This window comes from Rosa rugosa, chromosome 3, assembly GCF_958449725.1.
Source record: "Rosa rugosa chromosome 3, drRosRugo1.1, whole genome shotgun sequence".
Lineage (NCBI taxonomy): Eukaryota > Viridiplantae > Streptophyta > Magnoliopsida > Rosales > Rosaceae > Rosa > Rosa rugosa.
In genome coordinates, this window is record NC_084822.1 from 48768415 (window position 1) to 48790374 (window position 21960).

Below are 21960 nucleotides of genomic sequence, written 5' to 3' on the forward strand. Positions count from 1 at the left end.
CGACTTCGGGTCGATGTGTCTACTCAATCCATTTAACTAGACGTGCGCTTTAAGAATGTTGTGAATATGCTGTTCGAGGATGCAAATTAATGTTCTTAGAAATTCCTGCTGTCCTTTACCAATTTTTGCGGTGCAACATTTTACCTGTCAATGATGTAATTTATGTAAATATGGTAATATGACATGAATCATTGAATCTGGTATATATATGCTCATTCTCTCTGTTTATGGGAATGAATTTATATTGAAATCATATGGAAGACATTACAGGTGGTAATTTTGGACACTGAGTTGGTCACATATGAGACACATTGTATATTACTAGCTTTTAAAGTAATTCTAAATTCTACCATGTATGCAGGGTAGGGTTATTGCAAAATAGGGTACTACTTAATCAGAGTCTCCGTTCTGTTTGCATTACCCAAACAGAGAGAATCCCATATAGAGCAAATCAGAAACATAAGAGAAAGAAGTGCAGCAAATAATAAAGGTAAGGATCTTTCACAAGATTTTGTTTTTCAGTGCTACTGTTTATCAATTTCAGCTACTTGGGACAATTTCATTAGTTAATGAGATCTCTACCATGGATTCATAATCCTTGGATGTGTAGTATAAGGCTAGGATTCATTCAAGCAAATCCTAGCACATAAAATCCAAGCAGAAAATCCAAATCCGACTCTCTTGAGTTTGGAACTTTGAGGCACTCAGGCAGAAGCAAAAATTGGGATTTGGGAGAGATTTTGAAAATCTCGACAACTTTGGATTTTATTTTACTGATGGTTGAAGATTTTCATTTTCCTAGAGTCAATGAAATAGTAAAACCATTTGACATATTACTGTTTTTTTTGGGCTCAAATTATATTTAGTCAACCTGATTACACTAGTCATCCTCACTATAATGTGGGTTTCTGTTATTGACTCATTACCAGGCTCAGATCCATTAAATCAAGGGTCCATCTCTTTCTTTTTCACTCGTAGTTTTCATAGATTTTGCCTCCATGATTGCACGAACTTTGAGATTATATACAAATTACTCCAAGAATTGGTTGAGTATGACCAAGCACAAAAGGCTAATTATGTGTTGTTGTGGTTGTTCTCTTTATCACAAAGATGGAGGACAACACTGCTTCAAGGAACCATATTCATTCCAACCCAGCTTTTGATGCCTCAGTTATGGATGGAGGCTCCAAGTTCTTTGATGATGATGGTCGTCCCAAAAGGACTGGTAATTTTCTTTTTGTACTTATATATCTTGCGTAGCCTGTTAAAGTTAGAGCATAATTCAAAATCAATTGACAATAAGTGAAGATGCCTGAAATTGATAGATTGTGATACATGCTCATAATTCTCAATGTGAGATTGTATATTCAAATTTGTACTCATTACTTGTGTTGCTTTATGGACCAGGAAATGTTATGACTGCAAGTGCTCACATAATTACTGCTGTGATTGGTTCTGGGGTTTTGTCATTGGCTTGGGCCATTGCTCAGCTTGGCTGGGTTGTTGGTCCTGTTGTGATGGTCATGTTTTCCTTGGTGACCTACTACACTTCATGCCTTCTCGTTGCCTGCTATCGTGATCCGGTCACTGGAAAAAGAAACTCTACTTACTCGGCTGCTGTTCGAAACCACCTTGGTAAAATTCTGCCAACAGTTTGATCTTTTGGACCATATGAAAATGTTGGGTCTTTTTTAGAACTTCTGTTCTAAATAGTGTCATTCTTCATGGTGCTTGTTTTAATTTCTCAGGTGGACTTAAGTACAAAGTTCTTGGAATAGTTCAGCGCGTGAACCTTTTCGGAATCACCATTGGCTACACCATAACAGCATGTATAAGCATGGTGTAAGTCTCATTGTTTAAACCCAAATAAGAGCTTGGTAATTGATTAAAACATATTCTTTGGCTAATAAAGGATTTTTGGTATGTGATTAAACAGTGCAATACAAAGGAATTCCTGCTTGCACAAGAGTGGTGGAGAAAAACCATGCCCGGTAAACAGCAATCCCTATATGATTGCTTTTGGCATCACAGAAATTATATTATCTCAAATTCCAAATTTCGATAAGCTGTGGTGGCTATCTACTGTTGCTGCAGTCATGTCATTTACATACTCAGGGATTGGACTTGCCCTTGGAATTGCTAAAGTTGCAGGTACAAATATACTAATCACAGACTTTTTAGGACTAGAACGGTATTAGTAAAATTAACCCAGCCTTATTTTTCTGCTCGAAAATTACCAGAAAGTGGAACAATGAAGGGAACTCTTACTGGAGTACGCATTGGAATTCATGTGACTCAAACCGAAAAGATATGGAGGATCTTCCAGGCACTTGGTGACATAGCTTTTGCTTACTCATTTGCTATAGTCCTCATTGAAATTGAGGTCTATATCTCCTTTGAGATTCCCATAGTTACTACTTTTTAACCGTGAATTATACATTTAACTAAAACATATAGTATGTAACTATTGCAGGACACAGTTAAATCTCCACCATCAGAAGCCAAGACAATGAAGACGGCCAGTAAAATTAGTTTAGCAATCACATCCGTCTTCTACATTTTGTGTGGTTGCTTCGGTTATGCTGGTTTCGGAGATTTAGCCCCCGGAAACCTCCTCACCGGTAAAGGCTTCGGAGATTTAGCCCCATATTGGGTCATTGACCTGGCCAATGCTGCCATAGTTGTCCATCTTGTTGGAGCATACCAAGTCTTCAGCCAGCCCATTTACGCATTCGTTGAGAAAAAAGCGGCACAGCTTTTCCCAGATAGCCACTTCATCACAAAAGAAATCCAAATCCCCATCCCTTGTTTCAAGCCTTACAAGCTTAACCTTTTTAGACTAGTCTGGAGGACACTTTATGTGACTGCAACCACTGTGTTATCGATGGTCTTCCCGTTCTTCAACGGCGTGGTCGGATTTCTTGGGGCTTTGGGGTACTGGCCAATGACAATTTACTTCCCTGTGGAGATGTACATTGCTCAAAAGAAGATACCAAAGTGGAGCACAAGATGGCTTTGCCTCCAAACTCTAAGTCTTTCTGTGCTAATTATAGCTTTACTAGCAGCTGTTGGCTCGATTGCCGGTGTGATTGAAAGTCTCAAAGATTACAAGCCATTCAAGACCAGCTCTTGATTTTGCAGAGCTTTACTTTTCAGCTATGCATGCTATTCACCAAAATCAAAACTTAAGTATTTCCCAGTGCAAAAAAGAACTGTGGCAAAAGAAACCCTATTAAGTTTAATGTTTTGAAATAGTTTCTTGGTCCAGCTGAGTTGTTTTTTCATCAAACATATTGATTGGTTATGGTACCTTACTACGAACCATTGATAGTGCAGATTGTTAAACCTCCACTGACAGAGACACAGACTCTACACCATCCGATGATTGCCCTAGACTGCGTCAGATCTAACAGAAAATGATGCTTCATGACCTACTAATCCCAAACGCTCAAATTATTTCTCTCACGAAATTTTTATCATTAAAAATCATGTGAATTAATTCGTTCCACCATTAGAGACATTTGCTTCCTAGCCACAATCCTCCCTTTGACACTATCTAATTCAATCATGTTCTTCATGAAACGAATTTTGTGGCGGGACTCGGGAGATGGTTTAGTTAGTTTGTGACATCAGGATTTCTCAACATTGACAATATCCATGTTGAAGCTAGTACTACTCTTTTGTTCCATATATTGTTCGATGTATGAGGGATTTTGGTTTTTCATGTATATTTATTTTTCGTACAAAAAGATAAGAGATTGAAAAAAAATCTCACATTGAAAAAGTAATTGGTCTAACATTAAAAATTTTATGATCAAGATTTTTCAAACCGCGCAAATGTGATTGTGTAGCACATGTTAATGCAAGTTATACTTTTCATTATGCAGGGAGTACGTTTGGCTAGAAGTAGGCTCTCAGTCCCTTCTTTTTGATCAAAAGAGGTCAGTCCATTATATAGATTCAGCAAGCAGTACAAAAACGAAACATCCTTATGGGGTCGACAGAAGACTTCTATTCTAAACAAGAACAAAAACCCAGTATACACCCAATACACCCACCTTTTAGAAAGTCCACACGCCATTATTTCAAACAAAAACCTAGAAACTCCGAAGCAGGAATAAAAAACCCTCAGAGCTACTGGTTTCTGCGACCAAGAACAAAAATTAAATAAAATTAGGAGTAGAGGATGACGTATCATCATCCACTCCATCTTCATTCATCAGAGTAGCCCAAATTGAGAATCTCCAATCAAACATAGCCCAGCAAGAGACCCATACAGCACAAAGGAAGTCCACCGTCCAAAAGCAAGCCCAAAGACTCCAACCATGAGCAGAAGTACGTCCACTCCAGGCCCAACAGTCCTAGAGCCCAGAGACAAACCCTAGCATTCCTAGTGACCAAACAGCCGCCATGCCTAACAGGACCACCACCACCACTGCCGCCACAACCTTTCCCTTCGCCGCCGTCCAACATAGGAGAAAGATCACCATCATCACCGTCACAGTCTAACTGCAGCCCAGCTGCAATCCTTGCCGCCAAAGGGGAACCCGGTTCACCACCGATCACGTCGTCCTCAGCCACCATATAAATCAACCAATCCCTTCTTGATTTTATTGAAAAAAAAAAAACTTATTATAATCTTTTCTTTTGCTTAATGAAATGCATAAGTTTTTTTATTATGAAAAAAATGTTATTCTTTTTCTTTTTAATCTCATTGAGGTTTTGTTTTGTCTTATTCCCTTTATGAAAGTTAGACAACTACCAATCGAAAGGAATTAAGTTCTTAAAAACGTCCACACACAACTAGGCTCACAAAGCTGAATAGCGCGCTGATAATGATCAAATTGCTATCTGGGTTGCCTCAGACCCTTGAAAATTCATACTGGGTTTGCCTTTATATCCAAAAACCATTGAGACTGACTTCTGATAGTTCCATTCTTTGAGCCAGTCAATTCTGAAACATGCTTTCCCTGAAGACTCAAAGAAGTTCAATATATTTACCAAGATCACTCGTACAAATATTCCAAAATTTAGTCCCTGGTATATTTTCATCTGTCCAATAAGATGTTAAAATTCCACCCCAAAATCGAGCGAGTGTGGCTGATCACCTGGTGGGGTCTTGGTTCCAACACTATGAGTATGCATATATCCCTTATTTTAATATCACAAATTCACAATCACTCGAAAGAAAACCTTGACTGGTAAACAATATGCTCTGAGTGGCTTTCTTCCATCTTTTGGTGTTCTGGGAATTATTATTTATGAATTATGGGAGAGAACCATATTCATTATTCTCTTTTGCAGTAAGGGATGGATGTCAAGCCTCACACGTGGGAGTTCTTTTATTCTGATTTGTAAGGTGGTATTTTAAAGAAGATTGATTAAACTAAACTACTGGTTTTAGTAGCTCTCAGCTCTACTATATAAGGAAGGTTGGTTCATCCAAGAGAAGCACAGCAACAAAGTAATACCCATCTCCCATATTTCCTTTAATACAGTTGCTGCTGTGAGCTTAATTTCATTACAAAGAGGAAATCATATCCAAATAATGACGGTAAGGCTCTTCATTTAGCTTTGGTATTTCAATATGTAGAAGTCTTTTTAATTTCAGCTATTATAGATATGTCATGTTATCAAACCGCCCATCAATAATTCATAAACGAATTCTAACACGAATTCTTTATATCGAACATCATTATTAAGTACTGGTAGTCGGCCAGTCGGGTACGAAGATATTTCGGTAGATATGTCACATTGTGCATGTAGTTTTCATGGACTAACATTTGGTCGATGCCCAACCATCTAAACCAAAGGCATGACGTGTAAACATGACACTTTTGAAGTGTCATAACTTATCACCAAAACAGAGTCTTCCCTAAACAGCTGCTTCTCCTACTAATTGGAGACTGGCCTTTCCGAACAATATAGAAATTACGTGTTGGTGTTGAAAAGGAGAGAGCGTGAGAGTGTTCGGGTGGTGAGTGGTGGGTCAATAAAAATCAAAGGTCGGGAACGATCTTGGAAATCTAAGAACAGAGGAGGAGACTAGTCAAGTTGGTACACCACCAAAAGAATTGGGACATCGGTGCTTATTTGGTGTATTAAGCCACGTGGATGGTACTGGGAACCTTCGTGTCTCAAACGGCTATATACACCCCACCCCCATTCCTATTTTGCACATCTAATTCAATTCACTAAGCAAGCAAGCATTAGACACTCACTCACTCTCCCACTGCCATTTTGCTCGAAGCAGAGACTTCATTTTGGGGTCTTTGTGATTCTGTGATTCTTGTTTTGTGTGTGGTAAGAACTGAGCAAAGCTCATAACTAGCCTCGGTTCCACTGAGGAACAAGACCCATTTCTTTCTTAAACAGTAGGACTTGTTTAGCTCTGCATATTACATAATTTAAAACGCTCCTGTTCTGTGTTGGTTTCTCTTTGTAAAAGATGGGTGATAACAAGAACCAGATGCTTCAACACAACCAAGTATTTGATGTCTCAGTCAATATGCCGCCACAGGGAGGCTCCAAGTGCTTTGATGATGATGGCCGTCTCAAAAGAACCGGTAACTTTTGCTTATCCAGCACTGTAAATATGCTAAAGTATTAGCCTCTATGGCAGATTGGGTGGTAATTCTTTCATAAACCATGAAACAGGAACTGTTTGGACTGCAAGTGCTCACATAATTACTGCTGTAATTGGGTCTGGAGTTCTATCCTTGGCTTGGGCCATAGCTCAGCTTGGATGGGTGGCTGGCCCTGCTGTGATGTTCTTGTTCTCTTTGGTGACTTACTACACTTCAACTCTGCTCTCTGCTTGCTACCGCTCCAATGATCCTGACACTGGAAAAAGGAACTACACTTACATGGATGCTGTTCAATCTAACCTAGGTAAATTTTAAACAGTAGTTTTTATCTTCTGGCATATTAATTATGAAAAAGGTCGAGTCTTTTTCTCAGAAGTTGTAAAGTTCAAATCTTTATCGTGGTAATCTCATTTCTCAGGTGGAGCTAAGGTCAAGATTTGTGGATATGTTCAGTACTTTAACCTTTTTGGAGTTGCCATTGGATACACTATAGCATCATCTATTAGCATGATGTAAGTCCTTGAACCAAATCATGAACTTGGTCATGTAATCTGGGCTAAATTAAGAATTTACCGTTTTACTTGAAATAATTTACTCGGCTAATGGTGACAAATAAACAGGGCAATCAAGAGGTCTAACTGCTTCCACAAAAGTGGTGGAAAAGCTCCATGCCATGTCAACAGCAACCCCTACATGATTGCATTTGGCATAGCAGAAATTATATTCTCTCAGATTCCAGACTTTGATCAGTTGTGGTGGCTTTCCATTGTTGCTGCAGTCATGTCCTTCACTTACTCCACAATTGGACTTGCCCTTGGAATTGCTAAAGTTGCAGGTACAATATTTAGCTCTATGCTATTGCTACCATACTTTCAAATCTGAAATTAGTTGCTTGCATGATTAAATTGATCTTGTAAACTGACTCAAACTTGTTTTTTTTTGTGGTTGTTAATTATTAGAAACTGGAACAATCATGGGAAGTATGACCGGAATAAGCATTGGCACTGTGACTGAAACCCAAAAGATGTGGAGGAGCTTCCAAGCTCTTGGTGACATAGCTTTTGCCTACTCTTACTCTCTTATTTTGATTGAAATTCAGGTATATATCTCCTTTACCCAGAGCATAATTATTATATTTCATAGTGAATTATGCATGTAACTAACCAAATAGTGCATAACAGGACACAGTTAGATCTCCACCATCTGAAGCCAAGACAATGAAGAAGGCCACTATAATTAGTGTTGCAGTGACAACCCTTTTCTACATGCTATGTGGCTGCATGGGCTATGCTGCTTTTGGAGACTTATCCCCTGGAAACTTGCTCACTGGTTTTGGCTTCTATAACCCATATTGGCTCTTAGACATTGCCAACGTTGCTATAGTAGTCCACCTTGTTGGTGCATACCAAGTTTACTGCCAACCCTTATTTGCCTTTGTTGAGAAAGCAGCAGCGAAAAGGTATCCGGAGAGCGAATTTATCTCAAGAGAAATCAAAATCCCAATTCCCGGTCTTGGCCATTGCAATCTTAACCTCTTCAGATTGGTGTGGAGGACTGCCTTTGTGATTGTGACCACTGTAATCTCTATGCTCCTCCCATTCTTTAATGATGTGGTTGGACTTCTTGGAGCTTTGGGATTCTGGCCATTGACTGTTTACTTCCCAGTTGAGATGTACATTGTGCAGAAGAGGATACCAAAGTGGAGCACAAGATGGCTTTGCCTCCAAATCCTAAGTGTTGCTTGCCTTATAATAACCATAGCTGCTGCTGCTGGCTCAATTGCTGGGGTGATTTCTGACCTCAAGATCTACAAGCCATTCAAGACCAGCTATTGATTCGTCAAGAGTTAACCAATTTCATCATTAATTAGCAGTTCCTTAATCAAGGAAAGAGAGTTGGTCATTAGGGACAATTCCTCCTCATGTTCATATAACTAAAGCTTCAATTGGTGATGTGATGTTAGTGTTTGTTGTTCTGTATCTGTGTTGTTTTTTACTGTCTTCAAGTGAAGGCCTTTCCATGTAAGTATTTCTCCGGAATCAATGAAGAGTATTCCCAAGTTATTTTCCCTATTTTCTTGACACAATTAACAATTCTGGATCAAAATGAATTCCATTTCATCAATTAGATTGCCCAACCACTTCAATTTCCATTTAAAAAAATATATATATATATAAATAAAAATTGTATCTTCATAGGAACCACTGAGTGAGAGAGCAAAATTTTAAACCCCCCACTAAAAAGAAAGAATTAACAGGGTGAATGTGAGCCGTCCAATTTTCAATCTCCATGTGCTGCAGATTTGAGAGAATGTGACAGGCCATAAGATGAGATACTTATCAGATGTTACTCTTCTCAGCTTGAGACGCTAGGTTCCTAGGACCTAAATGATACTGTTGTGAAAGACCTCTCTGTGAGGATGGAGTTATAGATGGTTTTGTCACTTTGTGTTACAACTAATAACAGCACCAAAGATCAAAGAATCATTGACTTCCACTTAATATGAAAATGGGTGGTCAAGAAACCCATTTACCTAATAACCAAACCTAACAAAGTCACCTGGCTTTAGCTAGCTAGCTAGGTTGATATGCCCATTAAAAGAGTAATGATTGATTACTTGTGTGTCAAGCTAATTTCCCAACCCCGTCACTATAATTTGTGGGTAGAGAAAAGATTCAACTGACCACAAATGCGGGAATTTGATCCTGATATCTCTAGACTGACATCAAGTGGCATCATCACAATAAAGAATTGAATTCAGAGTCCCACATGAACAGAATCACCGTGCTGCAAGAACTTCTGCCTTGTTTCCTAATGGCTTTTAGAAATGCAATGAATTAGCACAAGTTATGCACATATTGCTATATTAAAGTAAACAAGTGTACGTTTTCCTTTAAACTTTGATATTGCGCGCACGTTTCTATTGAACAGCAAAAGGGGATTAGTTTAACTAAAAGTTCGATCTGGATTCTGGATGGATATAGATAGATTCTCTAGAAAATTCAAAAGGGTATGAGAAGGGTGGAAGTTAGATAATGGCTGTGCTCATGAAAATCCTGACTCTTTGAAGTTAAAAATATCAGAAGGGTAAGGAAACATAGTTCTTGGTGATGATGATGCCTGAACTAGTGCTGTACTGCTGTCCATTCATCTACATTGTCAATGCCTAAATTAACTTTCATTGGGGTGAAGAGTTGGAAATATAAATTTTAATGTATCTTTTCTTATTCACACTTCGACAATATAATATATCATAAGAAGATATCATTATTAACAAATGAACATACTATGTGATCGAAGCTAGTGGGAAGTCCGCTGCTCCGGGCCGCCAGCTGAGGACTGTGGACGGCAAGTGGTAGGTCCTTTGCTTTACCATGGATGCTGCTGTAGATTATAGATTTTCACTTTTCTTTGGTAACACTGTAAACCACTATTGACCTTTGGTGAGTTGCCTTTGCTGGTAGGCGAAGATTAAAGAAACAAATTGAAGTGTCCCTTTGTTTTCTAAAAGAGAGTTGGTACGTACTTTAATGGCAACGGGGAACCAAAATATAATTTCTAAGATTCAGGAGAATGTCTAATCAACTTATTGTAAACCTACTTTCCGATATTTCTCCCACTTTAGCCACCGGGATAGGAAAATGGATCCATACTGATAGACTTCTACAAATTGCTCATGCTTCAAAACTATATGCATTATGCCAAAGTGCTTCTTTACTGCACATATGAAAAAGTGCAAAACACAAGGACAAGGAAGCGAACAAGGGCAGAGGGGATTTTGAAATAAATCCCCTCGAGAGGGGTCAACTATTGTAGTGGACTTAAAAGGAAACGACCAAGGGGAATCATTGAAAATAAAACCTAGGGCTGGGCATTTTAACCCAAAAACCGGTCCGGACAGTCGGGTTCGGGCTGAGCTTTTGAAAAAAAAACACTAAAATTTAAGGCCCGGACCGTTTATGAAATAAATGGGCCGGTCCCGAGCCTGAGATGTCAGCAGTGTAAAAGCCCAAATAAGAGCCCGTATAACCCATAGTGCCATGTGTCCCTCTGTGATAGGTTAGTTATTTGGGTATACTGTGAATTTGACCGTATGTGATCACCGAAATGACTCGTTTCGAGGAAAATTGGAATACCCTCGTTTAGCACGACCTCAGTCCTCATCTCTCTGCCTCTTTGCTGTTCGAACCCTAAAAGTTAAAACCCCCAATTTTAGATTTCCAATCTCAGCGTATTTCCAAAACAAGCTTCGATCAATTCGTCTATAGCTTCTATTGCGTCCAGCCGTCCAATATCCAATTCGAAATGGCCATTTCTGGGACCGAGATGGTGCCGGCGAATCCAGCGACTGAGGGAGGTGCAGCGATTGATAGAGGTGCAACGACTGGTGGCGTTGCGGTTACTGATGGCAGTGAGGCGGCTTCAAGTCAGGTGGACACAGCAAAGAGAAAGAGGGAGGATTCGAAACAGTCTCGAATGTCATTGTGATTGTGATTGTGACTTGTTAAATGTGATTGTGATTCCATGACATTAAGCCATCATGGTTATTTGATTATTAATGGCTTTTTAGGAACTTCTTTCTTCTGGTTTGTTGTTTGATACTTTGATTTAACAGTACAAGTTTTGTTAATTAAGAAACAAGTTCTCCATGATTAGCAGGAAAACTTGAAAAGCCTGAAAGTATGTATTTTCCAGAAATTCATATTTGGGCCCGAAAGCCCGAAAGACCGGCCCGTTTGTAAACGGTCCGGGCCTTCCCAGTCCTTAATATGGGCCCGACTCGAACTGTTCGGGCTCGATTCCAGGCCAAGTGAAATACATAACGGGCTCAGCTCGTGCCGAGGCCTAATAAAACCACCGGTAGAGCTATTATCATTCTCTTGCTCATGGAGCCGCACGCCTGCACCTCAATACCACAAAGGAACCGCAGAACACGGTTATGTTGAGCTGCTCTCGCCGTCTCACCCGAATCTCCTGCCCGCACTAAAAGGAATCGATTTCCATTAATTCAAAATAGCAATAGCAAATTAACATGCATCATGCATGCATGGACGCGATCTCCAGACTCCAGCTACCAACATTAGCAATGCAGAGCAGTACGTACGTAAATGAATTTACCTTATAGACTCTCTCGATCCATTGCTCGCAAATCTGAGGACAAGACTGCAAATCTATTTCGGACCCATCTGCATTTGTTTTTGGACGACGAACAACCTTGTCAGTGCCAATAGGGTACCTGCTCAAAAGCTCGTCTTGCAGCTGATCGACTATGAGTTCATGGAAAACCTAATCAATGAAAAAAAGAGAAAAGAAAAAAAAAAAGATTTTACCGAACGTCGAGATGAAACAGAACCACTGAGCCATTAGATCTCAAATTCAACCTAATACGATCCAAAGAAACTAGAAAAGATAAAGGGAGTTCTAGGAAAAACATGAAATCCATACAGATCGAGCAGAGAAATTGGTCATGAAGACTTCTAAGATCACCAACCAGAAACGGAATGGGAGCTCCGTAGACCCATGTGGATTTAGGAAGACAAGGCCGGAAGTCGGAAGCCGCCGCTGGTAGAACTTATGACAAAGGACATTGTATTCCTATAGCCCCAAACGAACACTCGAGCCTCTCGGTGGTTTGATATGATTTGGGCTCGGGCTCGGGCTCTGGCTCTGAGACTGTCCTTTTGGGCCTCCCTCCCAAATAAGGAACTTGTAGCTTCTCCATCAACTTCTAACTCTTCCAACCCTATAAACTCAAGACGTAGAAACTCAGGCAGTTCTAAAAGGGCGATCTCCCATAGGCCATAGGTTTATTCCAACTTCTAAGACGGAATTGATGTATTGTATTCACCCTTTTTGGTGGGATTTCATTTTGGTCAAGTAGCTTTTCAACCTTTTCTTTTTCTTATAAGCCTCTGTTGCGTACTAACTTAATCGTACCGAAAACTTAAAGAAAGAAAATCAAATATAATTGTCGTTATATTGTTGAATCAGAGGCTCTCTTGTGGTGAGTGTGAGATTATTTCGAGAGGACTACACAGATAGCTATCTATTCAAAACAGTGAAAACGTTGGTTTCGGGAAGTTGAACTTGTCAAGTTAAATATTCGTGTATACTGAGAATGTAATATGGTTGCTAATTCTCTTACTCGCGTGTGAAATACTTTTGATTTAGGTTAAATTATCAATAAGGGTGTCAATTTATGTACTTTTACACTATTGACTTAGACCACCACATGTAAGATAGTGATCCACAATAATAACTCCCAAGCGCGGACCTGTAAGGTACTACTAAGGTCAACAATTTGGGTGGAGCACATCACTAATAACAAACTAGTCTAATTGTTCCCAACTTTGGAGTCTCAAGACTCCTCAATACCATAGTACTTTCGCTCCCGACAATTTTTACTGATGTACTCTGGACATTAAGGTTATCTTGTAATTGCAGACACAAAAAAGATTCAAAGAACATGAACTATATATGCTTTTCTCTTCCAAAAGAATTATCATACAAATGTATATATATATATATATAGGTCCCAAGTTTGATCCAGTTTCATCATAGGTACAGCAGAGAAACAAGACACACATAACATGATGATCACCAAAATGAATGAGTGGGAGAGGGGGCAAATGCCAAAGGTGGGAAGGAAAAACTGAAGCAGGGCTCGATATCATGACTATAAGGGACCTCCGTAAATGTATCCACTCTAATAACAACCTCCGTGTGAAAACTACTATTAATATACAAAGCCAAGAAAAGTAGTATTCCTTACTGATGATTTTACAAAAATAAATAAATGAAGTCCTTGTAAATTTGTAAAAGAAAACAGAAGCAAAATTCATCCCGTGACGCTTTACAGCTTCAGACCAGCATTTCTACTCGCACAACATATGCATCTTCCTTCCCAATGGAGGAGCCTCTCATTAATGTTAAATGGAAGCTCAAAGAATAAATCATCACAAATACTAAGAAAGTTCCTCCTTGTTGAACTTGGTCCAAGCTTCCTGTTTCAGTATGAAACCATTTTCATAAAACATAAAAACAATTACATAACTACTTCAACATAGGCATCACTTTAGAAAGAAGGACAGATTTCAATTTGTTTTCAGTCTTTTCACTATCGAGGAATTATGGCAGAGTAACTATGAAAAAGAGTAACAAAGATATTTATATATTATGGATAGTAATTTTGAATATTAAAGAGAATTCAATCATCAAAATCTTGCAAGTAGACAAGTCCGTGAAGAAGCCACCAATGATGAGGTCCTAAATAAATAAAACACAATAGTGCTATGAAATATTTGGTGGGATCATAAGGATTACCTTAAGAATATCAAAAACCTTCTCTGCAGTATATTTTTGTTGAAGACTAGCTCCTTTCTGTTGAACCTTATCTGGATGGACACACAATGTGGCCTTTCTGTAAACCTTTTTAACTGAACCAGAAGTAATCAAATCTGTGAGTGAAACTGGCTCCCATCCACAGTCAGGCCAAAGAACCTGTACATCATACCAGAAACGAAAAAAAAAAAAAAAGTAGTTGTCAGTTGAAAGGTTCATGTTTAAAGATGCAAGATACGCCCCCCCCCCCCCCCCCCCCCCCCATAATAATAATAATTATAATGCAAAACATTCATAGCATACTATTGAGTAAAATTACATACGGATTGCAATGAAGACAATAGTGCACGCATATTCCCTTCTTTCCCTGCAGCCCATCCCTTTATTTTAGCATCCATAGCCTCAGCAATTCTCTGCAGAATGAAATGATGATATAATTAAGTTAATAAGTATACAAGGTATGATGACATAAAGAAACGCAAATAGATTAGAAAGTCATATACAGGGATTATTTAGAAAAAAAATTTAAGTTTTGAGATAGAAATCAACCAATTTATAAAGAATCATCCTACATATAATCCCTAAAAACACATCAAGAGACTACTCACACGCCTCTCTTCCTGCTCCTGCTGAGTACGCAAATCGCGTTGGTTCATATCTGCCACTGCTTGCAACTGAATAATGACAATTCAAACCATCAAATTGTGCCAGGTGAACATAAATAGAATTTAATCCAGAAGTTACATCAAGATTGATAGAGTCAAACACCTCTCCACAGAAACATTTTCTATGTACTAGAAATCTAGCATCAAAGTAACTGACAGAAGGCTAAAAAGCAGTCAACCGCTGGTCAAGTAACTTATGACTCTGTAATTGATGCAAACATAATGTTAAGTTGCTAACATTCTCAGGTCGCATAGGCAGTGCAGGAACTAATAATGGTGAAGGGGGTCAACCCTGGACTGCTTGATTGAGGGAGAGAAGAACAAAAGAAGTCATGGACGGTAAGATGACTCTTAGATATATGGTCGAACCAGTACATTATGAATCACTGGCACTCATCAAACAGAGAGAGAGAAAAAAATAAATAATAAAAAAGGCAAAATGAAAAACAAAAACGTGATAAGAGGGAAAAACACGAACCGCGCGTTCCTTTGTTCTCTGGTGCCGTCCCAATCTGGCTTTTCGTCTTTCTTCACTTTCACCGTCAACTTCCTCAAATTCTGCAACCATTGGGGAAGCTGATGCAAACAAAAAACATCATAGAAATCAGTATGAAGAAAGAAAATAACATACATAATTGCTGCATGTGAAGTTGAACCAAATAATTAATTACCTCCATCCATTGAAAAGAGGTCATCAAAGATACCACTTGCAGAAGGGGACTTCTTCATGCTACCTGAGGTCCTAGAAGATGTCCTTTGGGGCCTAGGCCCTCCTCTGTTGTCCGTCTGTGCATCAAATATTGGGTCCTGGAAATTGCATCAGTAAGGAACTAACATATCCACTGGTGTTGAAAAATAGCATATTTACAAAACTATGCTCCTCACCGCATTTTTAACCCTTGACTTCGGTACACTGCTAGATCGAAAACCTGTGCTCAACATGAAATCTAGATCATCTCCACTTGATTTACCATGTCTAGTGGCTGAGGATTCTACCCCTTCGTTACGAGAAGGAACTCTGGGAGCACTATTTGGCACCCCAGCACTGGCAAATTTCTCAAGATCATCTATAGAAGACACACCAGAGCTCCTTTCTGCAAGTTCATAAAATTATTATGGGATAAAAGTAATTTCCTTCTAACTCGAGGAAGCATAGGAACCTTTCTCACCCTTTGAAACTTGAGCTGGTTTTGGGGGCGCTTTCAGTTTTGTAGAACTATTTGATGAACCACCCTGGTTCGCGCCTCCAGAATTACTCATCTTACTGAATTGTTCCAGTTCTGAAAGATAATCTAAGGAATCTGCTGGTGTCGAACTTGAAACTGATTCTAAGACCACAAAAGGGTCATCCATTGGTGAACTGAAGTTTGACTTAGTTGAATTAACAGTTGATTGCTGAGTACGACTTTCGTCTGTGTAAGTTCTGAACAAAAAAGAAGCACTCAAATGAGAAACTCTGCATCAATTAGCCACGTGAATAACAAATATAGAAACTTGTAATCACATAATGATATCCCTATACACAAATATTCATATAAAATGCAACCCTGATCTCACATACCCATGTCTTAGATCAAATCAATACCCACACGCATCGTAACAAGCAACATTTCCATTGTTCTTCCAAATGTAGCTCATGAAGAATCAGAGAAAGTAAATGCATTATGCTGAGACAGACTTCAGACTAAAACGGCACATCCATAATAATTAAAACTGGACTAGAAACAAAGCTAAAAACCTAAATCCTAAACATCAATGATTAAACTAGTCACAAGGAGCAGCTTAACTATCACTTATCAAAGCAACTTTCAATCAAAATAGCATAAACATAAAACAGAGCTAATTAACCCATCTGGCATTTGCTCAGAAAATACATACCCACTATTGGAAGCATTGCTAACACCAAAGCCAGGTAACAAATCATCAGAATCAGCTGCATTGTTCGCCGGCGTTCCGGTCGTATTCCCATTTCTATTACTATTGCTCGTACTCTGCAATTTCCTTGCTACTCCACCGAGATCACCCAGCAGGTCATTGCTCGGAGCTGCACTCTGTTTCGAAGCCGAAGAAAACGACCCGAAAAAGTCATCTTCCTCCACATTACTATTAACCGAACCACCGGAGCTCCCAAACACATCAAAGCCGTCGTCAAACGACGACGTATTGGCACCCGAACCCGAAAACATGGAATCCAAATTAAAGTCGGAGCCTTGGGATTGCTGATGTGCGGGTCTAGTGACTCCGCCGCCGAAGATTCCGACGTAATCGTTGAATCCGCCGGAGCCGGCCGTGTTTTGGGTAGAGCTCGATTGGGAGAAGAAGCCGGTTTGATCGTCGAGAAAAGAAGCGTAGGCGGAATTGGAATTGGAATTGGAATTAGCGGAAGATCTTGAGGAGGATGCATACGACGTCGTTTGGGGGTTGTTGGTGGGTGTTGCTCTTCTGGATGCGGCCATCGGCGCCGATTTGCCTTGCCGTTTCAGGCCAAACCTCTCCGTCAAAACACCGAATTCGTCCATGTTCGAAAGGGATTGAAAGTGGGTGCGATTGGGGACGAATTGGCGGGAATTGGGTATTGAGGGAAGAAGAAAAAGATGCGAGCTTGGATCGTTTTCGGGGGATTTGGATGAAGATGGGAATCTGGGTATCTCTGTTTTGGAGCAAATTTGTAAGTGGCGGACCACGACCTATGCCACCAAGAGCAATCAAATTCTTGGTCTTTTTTTTTTTTTTTTTTTTTGGGTTTTTCACAATTATTAGGTGTTCTTTTAAATAGAAAATTACAAAGAAGTGTCACTGTCGGTGAGAAATTCGGTCCAGTGTTTTGTTGCGAAATGTTAGAGAAGTGAATTAGTTGCAATAAAAAAGAAATAAACAGAAAAATAACACCCAATTGCGTTTTTTTTTTTTTTTTTTTTTTTGTATTTTGGTCGAACTGTAGTTTGCTCTACAATTTTTCAATCTTAACGAATATGTTACAGGTCATTTACATATTTTCATTAAAGCATCCAACCTCCAATAATGGAGGTGAAATAAGAAAAGAGGCACAAAGGGAAATTTCATGAGGACAACTTGGAATTCCATTGATACAGCTCTGTACAACTAGCATGATAATTGTTCCAGTCCACTCACAGCTGAGTGCAAACTTAGTCACATTAATCATTTCATTATAACGATCATTGAATAGTGATATAAACTACATAGTGTTCCAATTGCACAAATTCGTGACTTACAGTCCCAGAGTATGAGTGTCCTTTTGAGCAAGCTGGTGATTTGAGCAAGCTGGTGAAGTGCTGATGCCAACTTTCGTCTTCAGGCACCAATGAGGACGAGTCTATCGACGGTCGGTCTGGTCACCTCTAACCGGAATTTGATCCCGTTGTGACCTCTAATTTCATCCTCCGATAATGCTTCTACCTTAATGACACAGGCCTCAGAAGTATAACTACTCACACTATCTCCAACAAATGATTGTTCTAAGAACCACTAGATTCTTAGGCCTCTCCTGATTTTGGGCTTGGTCTTTCACTTGCGAAGTTAATGATGATGTCATGATGATTTTACAAACAAGTACAAAGTACACATAACAACAAGTATAAAGTACACATATCGGTTTAGGTAATTTCACCGATCGGCAAGTGAACGCATTTAGTCAATTTTTATTTTATTTGAATAAAGGATTAGGCGATATTATCTTATCGGAAGCAAACGATGTAGGAAACAAGTCCCACCCTTTATCCCGAAGGAAAGGAGTTTGCCAACTCTGAGAATCCACCGCTCGTCCCCCTATTTTTATTTTATTAATAACATAAAAAGAAAATACAACCTAAAGAGGGGGGGGACATAGTTGCCTGCAATTTCTTGGAACCAAACTTCTTTATGAATTAGGTTGGTTTGATTGGTCTATTGGTTTTAAATTCAAGATATGCGCACAACTTCATAATTGTTATAAAATCGAATGAAACCAAATTGGTGGTGGTTTGACACGAATTGATTTACTTTTGTTGTTAATCAAAAATCATATCAAACCAAAACATTTTGTCAATCTAGATAGAATCAACCCTAATTAGACCAAGAATAAAACAACAAACACAAACCTACAGAAGGCATCAAGCCCAAACAATGAATTCGTATCTTCTTGACAAAGGAAAGCTGTTTACTTTCCTTTGGTCACCAAATCTCAGCCAAAAACAATGTTCGAGTACATATGGTAATAAATAAATCCCAGAAGAGTTGTAGTACTCAAGTTTTCTACCGTCACACTGAATTTTCCCATACATAGTTAACTAATTTTCCTAAGAATAACAAGAACAAGACTTGGTTTAATCCACAACTTGTAAAATACTAATCTCATTGGAAGTGTCAAACTCTAGTTTATTGAGTTTCACATGTGCAGAAACACTAGTTTATTCTTCTTCTTAAGTGGGAACTGGAACTTTTTGTAGTTGCTTAACCACCAAACCTCATTATCATAACCCCCCATAGATGGTTAACAAAATAACAAAATCCAAAACAAAAACGTGCATGTATGGTTCTTTTGACCAATCCGCAGCCAACGTTGACCACTTTCACTGCTCAAACTCAAACTCTATATTCCTCAATCCAAAATGTCCAACACCATTTTCAGACCACAAGCACATCAAGCAAGATGTGCAGCAAAACCTTCACATTCTGCTCCCTTGTCTTCCTCATCTTCATCACTCTCAACACTGTTGCAGCTACTGCTTCATCATGCCCAATAGATCTGAGCTACGTCGAAACCTTCCCATGGGACACCTCCCTCTGCCTCGCCCCGAACGGCACACACTGCTGCCAGACCCTCCTCAGCCTCTTCGGCATAGGCCTGGCCCAACACCTCAAGCAAACCTCCATGTTCCAGCTCCCCAACTCCACCGCCTCCGCTGCTTGCCTCTCTGATTTCCAGTCCAAGCTCTCATCTTTGTCTCTCCAGCCCACCCTAGTCCCCCTCTGCTTCCAAAACTCCAGCCAGTTCGTCGCCAGCCCTGCCAGCTGTGCCGGCATCCTCTCCGTCCAGGACTGGACGGAAAAGGTGGGGGCCATCAGCGCTATAGACACATCGTGCAAGGGAGATCTGGAGGGGCTTACCAAGTGCAGCTCTTGCCTTGATGCAGGGTTGAGTGTGACTAACTTGTTGAGCGGGTTGGGCCCAAACAAAACCAAATGTTTCTACTTTACTGTGTTGTATGCTGCAGGGATTGTGAATCAGTTGGGTCCTGATGATCCAAGAACTGGGGCTTGCATTCTGGGCCTGCCTCTGTCCAAGAAGAGTTCAAGTCAGGTGAGCAGAAAGACTCTGCTGAAATGGGTGTTTGGGGTTTTGGGGGCTATTCTTGGGATTTTGCTTGCTGTTGGGGTTATAGTCATGTACAGGAGGTATGACTTGAAAGGGAGGCAAAATGCTAGGCATGAAGAGTATGTGAGTAGCTTTAGAGCTAGTTTGTTGCCTAATTCTGGTGCAAAGTGGTTTGGGATTTCGGAGCTTGAGAGAGCCACTGATGGGTTCTCTCAGAAGAACATGATAGGCCAAGGTGGGTATGGGGTTGTGTACAAGGGCACACTTGCTGATGGGACTCTTGTTGCAGTGAAGCAAATTCTTGATATGGAGTCTTTGGATTCGAAAGGGGATGAGGAGTTTTCAAATGAGGTAGAGATTATAAGCAAAATCCGGCATAGGAATCTGCTCTCGCTTAGAGGGTGTTGTGTTACTAGCGATGATTTTAAAGGGAAAAGGAGGTTCTTGGTTTATGATCTCATGTCAAATGGGAATCTGAGTGACCACTTGAGCAATAGTAATAGGAGATTGAGTTGGCCTCAGAGAAAGAGTATAATACTTGATGTTGCAAAGGGGCTTGTTTATTTGCACAATGGGATCAAGCCTGCTATTTATCACAGGGACATAAAAGGAACTAACATACTCTTGGACTCGGAAATGAAGGCGAAAGTTGCAGATTTTGGTTTGGCCAAGCAAAGTTCAGAGGGGCATACTCACTTGACAACAAGAGTTGCTGGCACTTACGGTTATTTGGCACCTGAATATGCGCTCTATGGACAGCTTACGGAGAAGAGCGATGTTTACAGCTTCGGCATTGTGATTCTTGAGATCATGAGTGGGAGGAAAGTGCTGGACACATCGAATTCCAGCACGAATTTGAATTCGGTTGTTTTGATCACGGATTGGGCGTGGATGCATACGAAAGCAGGGAGTTTGGAGGAGGTTTTTGATGAAACATTGAGGGAGGAAGGACCAAAGAGTGTTATGCAGAGGTTTGTGAATGTTGGGATTCTTTGTGCTCATGTTATGGTGGCTTTTAGGCCTACCATTTCAGAAGCACTGAGGATGTTGGAGGGTGATATTGATATTCCTGAACTACCAGATAGGCCAATGCCACTTGGGAATGAGTCTTATAGATCTTCTTTTGGGTTTTCTACCATTCTGGAAAGTGAAAGATCAAGACCCAGCTTTAGTTCAAGCACTGTAACTCCGAGTCCCCAACATAGATTGAAGGTGTGAACTAACTAGGACGCTTGGTAGTTTGGTATATGTGTTTGTATCATTTCTATCTTCTGTTTATCTTTGCTACGGCATTCTTTTGTACATTGGTGACTAAAACAAGAAATTGATGAAATTACATATTCTTTTTGCGCAACAACGTTTCAAACTGTCAAAGTCTCAATCTTTCTTTTGATTTCTACCAACCCTCGGTCAAAATGTTCAAAATGTTGGCGGATCATATTTAATACTTGCAGTTGCACGTGTGTTTTTGTTAAACAACACCAAAAATGACGTCGTTTAGAATGGGTACGTATATATATATGTCCCCCAGTCTTTTCACTCTTTTGAGATGCAAAGGAGACGAGAACACAAACGCTTCCTTAATCGAGAGGAGGGACAACTGCACCATGCGTCGAGCTCTCAACCCAAGACGACGCCGTCTACAGTAAGTTTGCTTCGCCACTTTATTTCCCTTGCTATCTACAATTGTATGTATGTTGGAACTCGAAACTCGGAATAGATAGTTAGATGGGTGATTGAGACATGTAATTCAAGTAATTGAATTGCTCACATACACATAGTTCATAAACTAAAGAGGGATCATTAGCTAACTCAAGAATGAAACTTTATACAAGGATCATTAGCTTCATGTTTGTGTATATACATATTTCCTGTCATTAATTTTAGTGTTCAATACTAAAAATTGCGTTAATCATCCCTATTATGACACTGGAAAAATTGCGTTTTGCGGTTGTTACGGCCCTTGACCAAAGTGATTGATGCTGGTTGAAAGTTGCTGACCGGACTGCTGATGAAAGTTGCAGCAGATGTGCCTTTGCAAGGTGACTGGTGA

At 39.8% G+C, this 21960-nt stretch overlaps 4 protein-coding genes across 5 annotated transcripts; 3 read left to right on the forward strand and 1 right to left on the reverse strand.

Annotated features, from left to right (window-relative positions):
* The first annotated feature begins 364 nt into the window (after positions 1-364).
* Positions 365-3260, forward strand: LOC133740033 (amino acid permease 3-like). Its single transcript, XM_062167862.1, has 7 exons — positions 365-490; positions 1111-1225; positions 1408-1635; positions 1749-1842; positions 1937-2151; positions 2241-2383; positions 2474-3260. The coding sequence occupies exons 2-7, from the start codon at positions 1111-1113 to the stop codon at positions 3131-3133; spliced, it is 1455 nt and encodes a 484-aa protein (XP_062023846.1). The 5' UTR covers positions 365-490; the 3' UTR covers positions 3134-3260.
* Positions 3261-5399: 2139 nt separating this feature from the next.
* On the forward strand, positions 5400-8659 carry LOC133736948 (amino acid permease 3-like). Of its 2 annotated transcripts, none has more exons than XM_062164562.1 (7): positions 5400-5554; positions 6449-6566; positions 6658-6891; positions 7006-7099; positions 7208-7422; positions 7547-7686; positions 7769-8659. In XM_062164562.1, exons 1-7 carry the CDS (start codon positions 5549-5551, stop codon positions 8420-8422), a joined length of 1461 nt encoding a protein of 486 aa, XP_062020546.1. In that variant the 5' UTR covers positions 5400-5548; the 3' UTR covers positions 8423-8659. The 2 variants fall into 2 exon arrangements, with proteins under 2 accessions (XP_062020546.1, XP_062020547.1); XM_062164563.1 differs by lacking the exon at positions 5400-5554 and adding an exon at positions 5992-6303.
* A 4569-nt stretch (positions 8660-13228) lies between these two features.
* On the reverse strand, positions 13229-17327 carry LOC133738791 (auxilin-related protein 1). The gene is made up of 9 exons (XM_062166412.1): positions 16472-17327; positions 15763-16016; positions 15479-15687; positions 15265-15400; positions 15072-15169; positions 14537-14602; positions 14252-14341; positions 13911-14087; positions 13229-13591 (listed from the first exon to the last, which is right to left on the reverse strand). The coding sequence occupies exons 1-9, from the start codon at positions 17110-17112 to the stop codon at positions 13553-13555; spliced, it is 1710 nt and encodes a 569-aa protein (XP_062022396.1). The 5' UTR covers positions 17113-17327; the 3' UTR covers positions 13229-13552.
* Positions 17328-19120: 1793 nt separating this feature from the next.
* LOC133740868 (probable receptor-like protein kinase At1g11050) lies at positions 19121-21264 on the forward strand. Its single transcript, XM_062168802.1, has one exon. The coding sequence runs from the start codon at positions 19122-19124 to the stop codon at positions 21123-21125; it is 2004 nt and encodes a 667-aa protein (XP_062024786.1). The 5' UTR covers position 19121; the 3' UTR covers positions 21126-21264.
* The last annotated feature ends 696 nt before the right edge of the window (positions 21265-21960 follow it).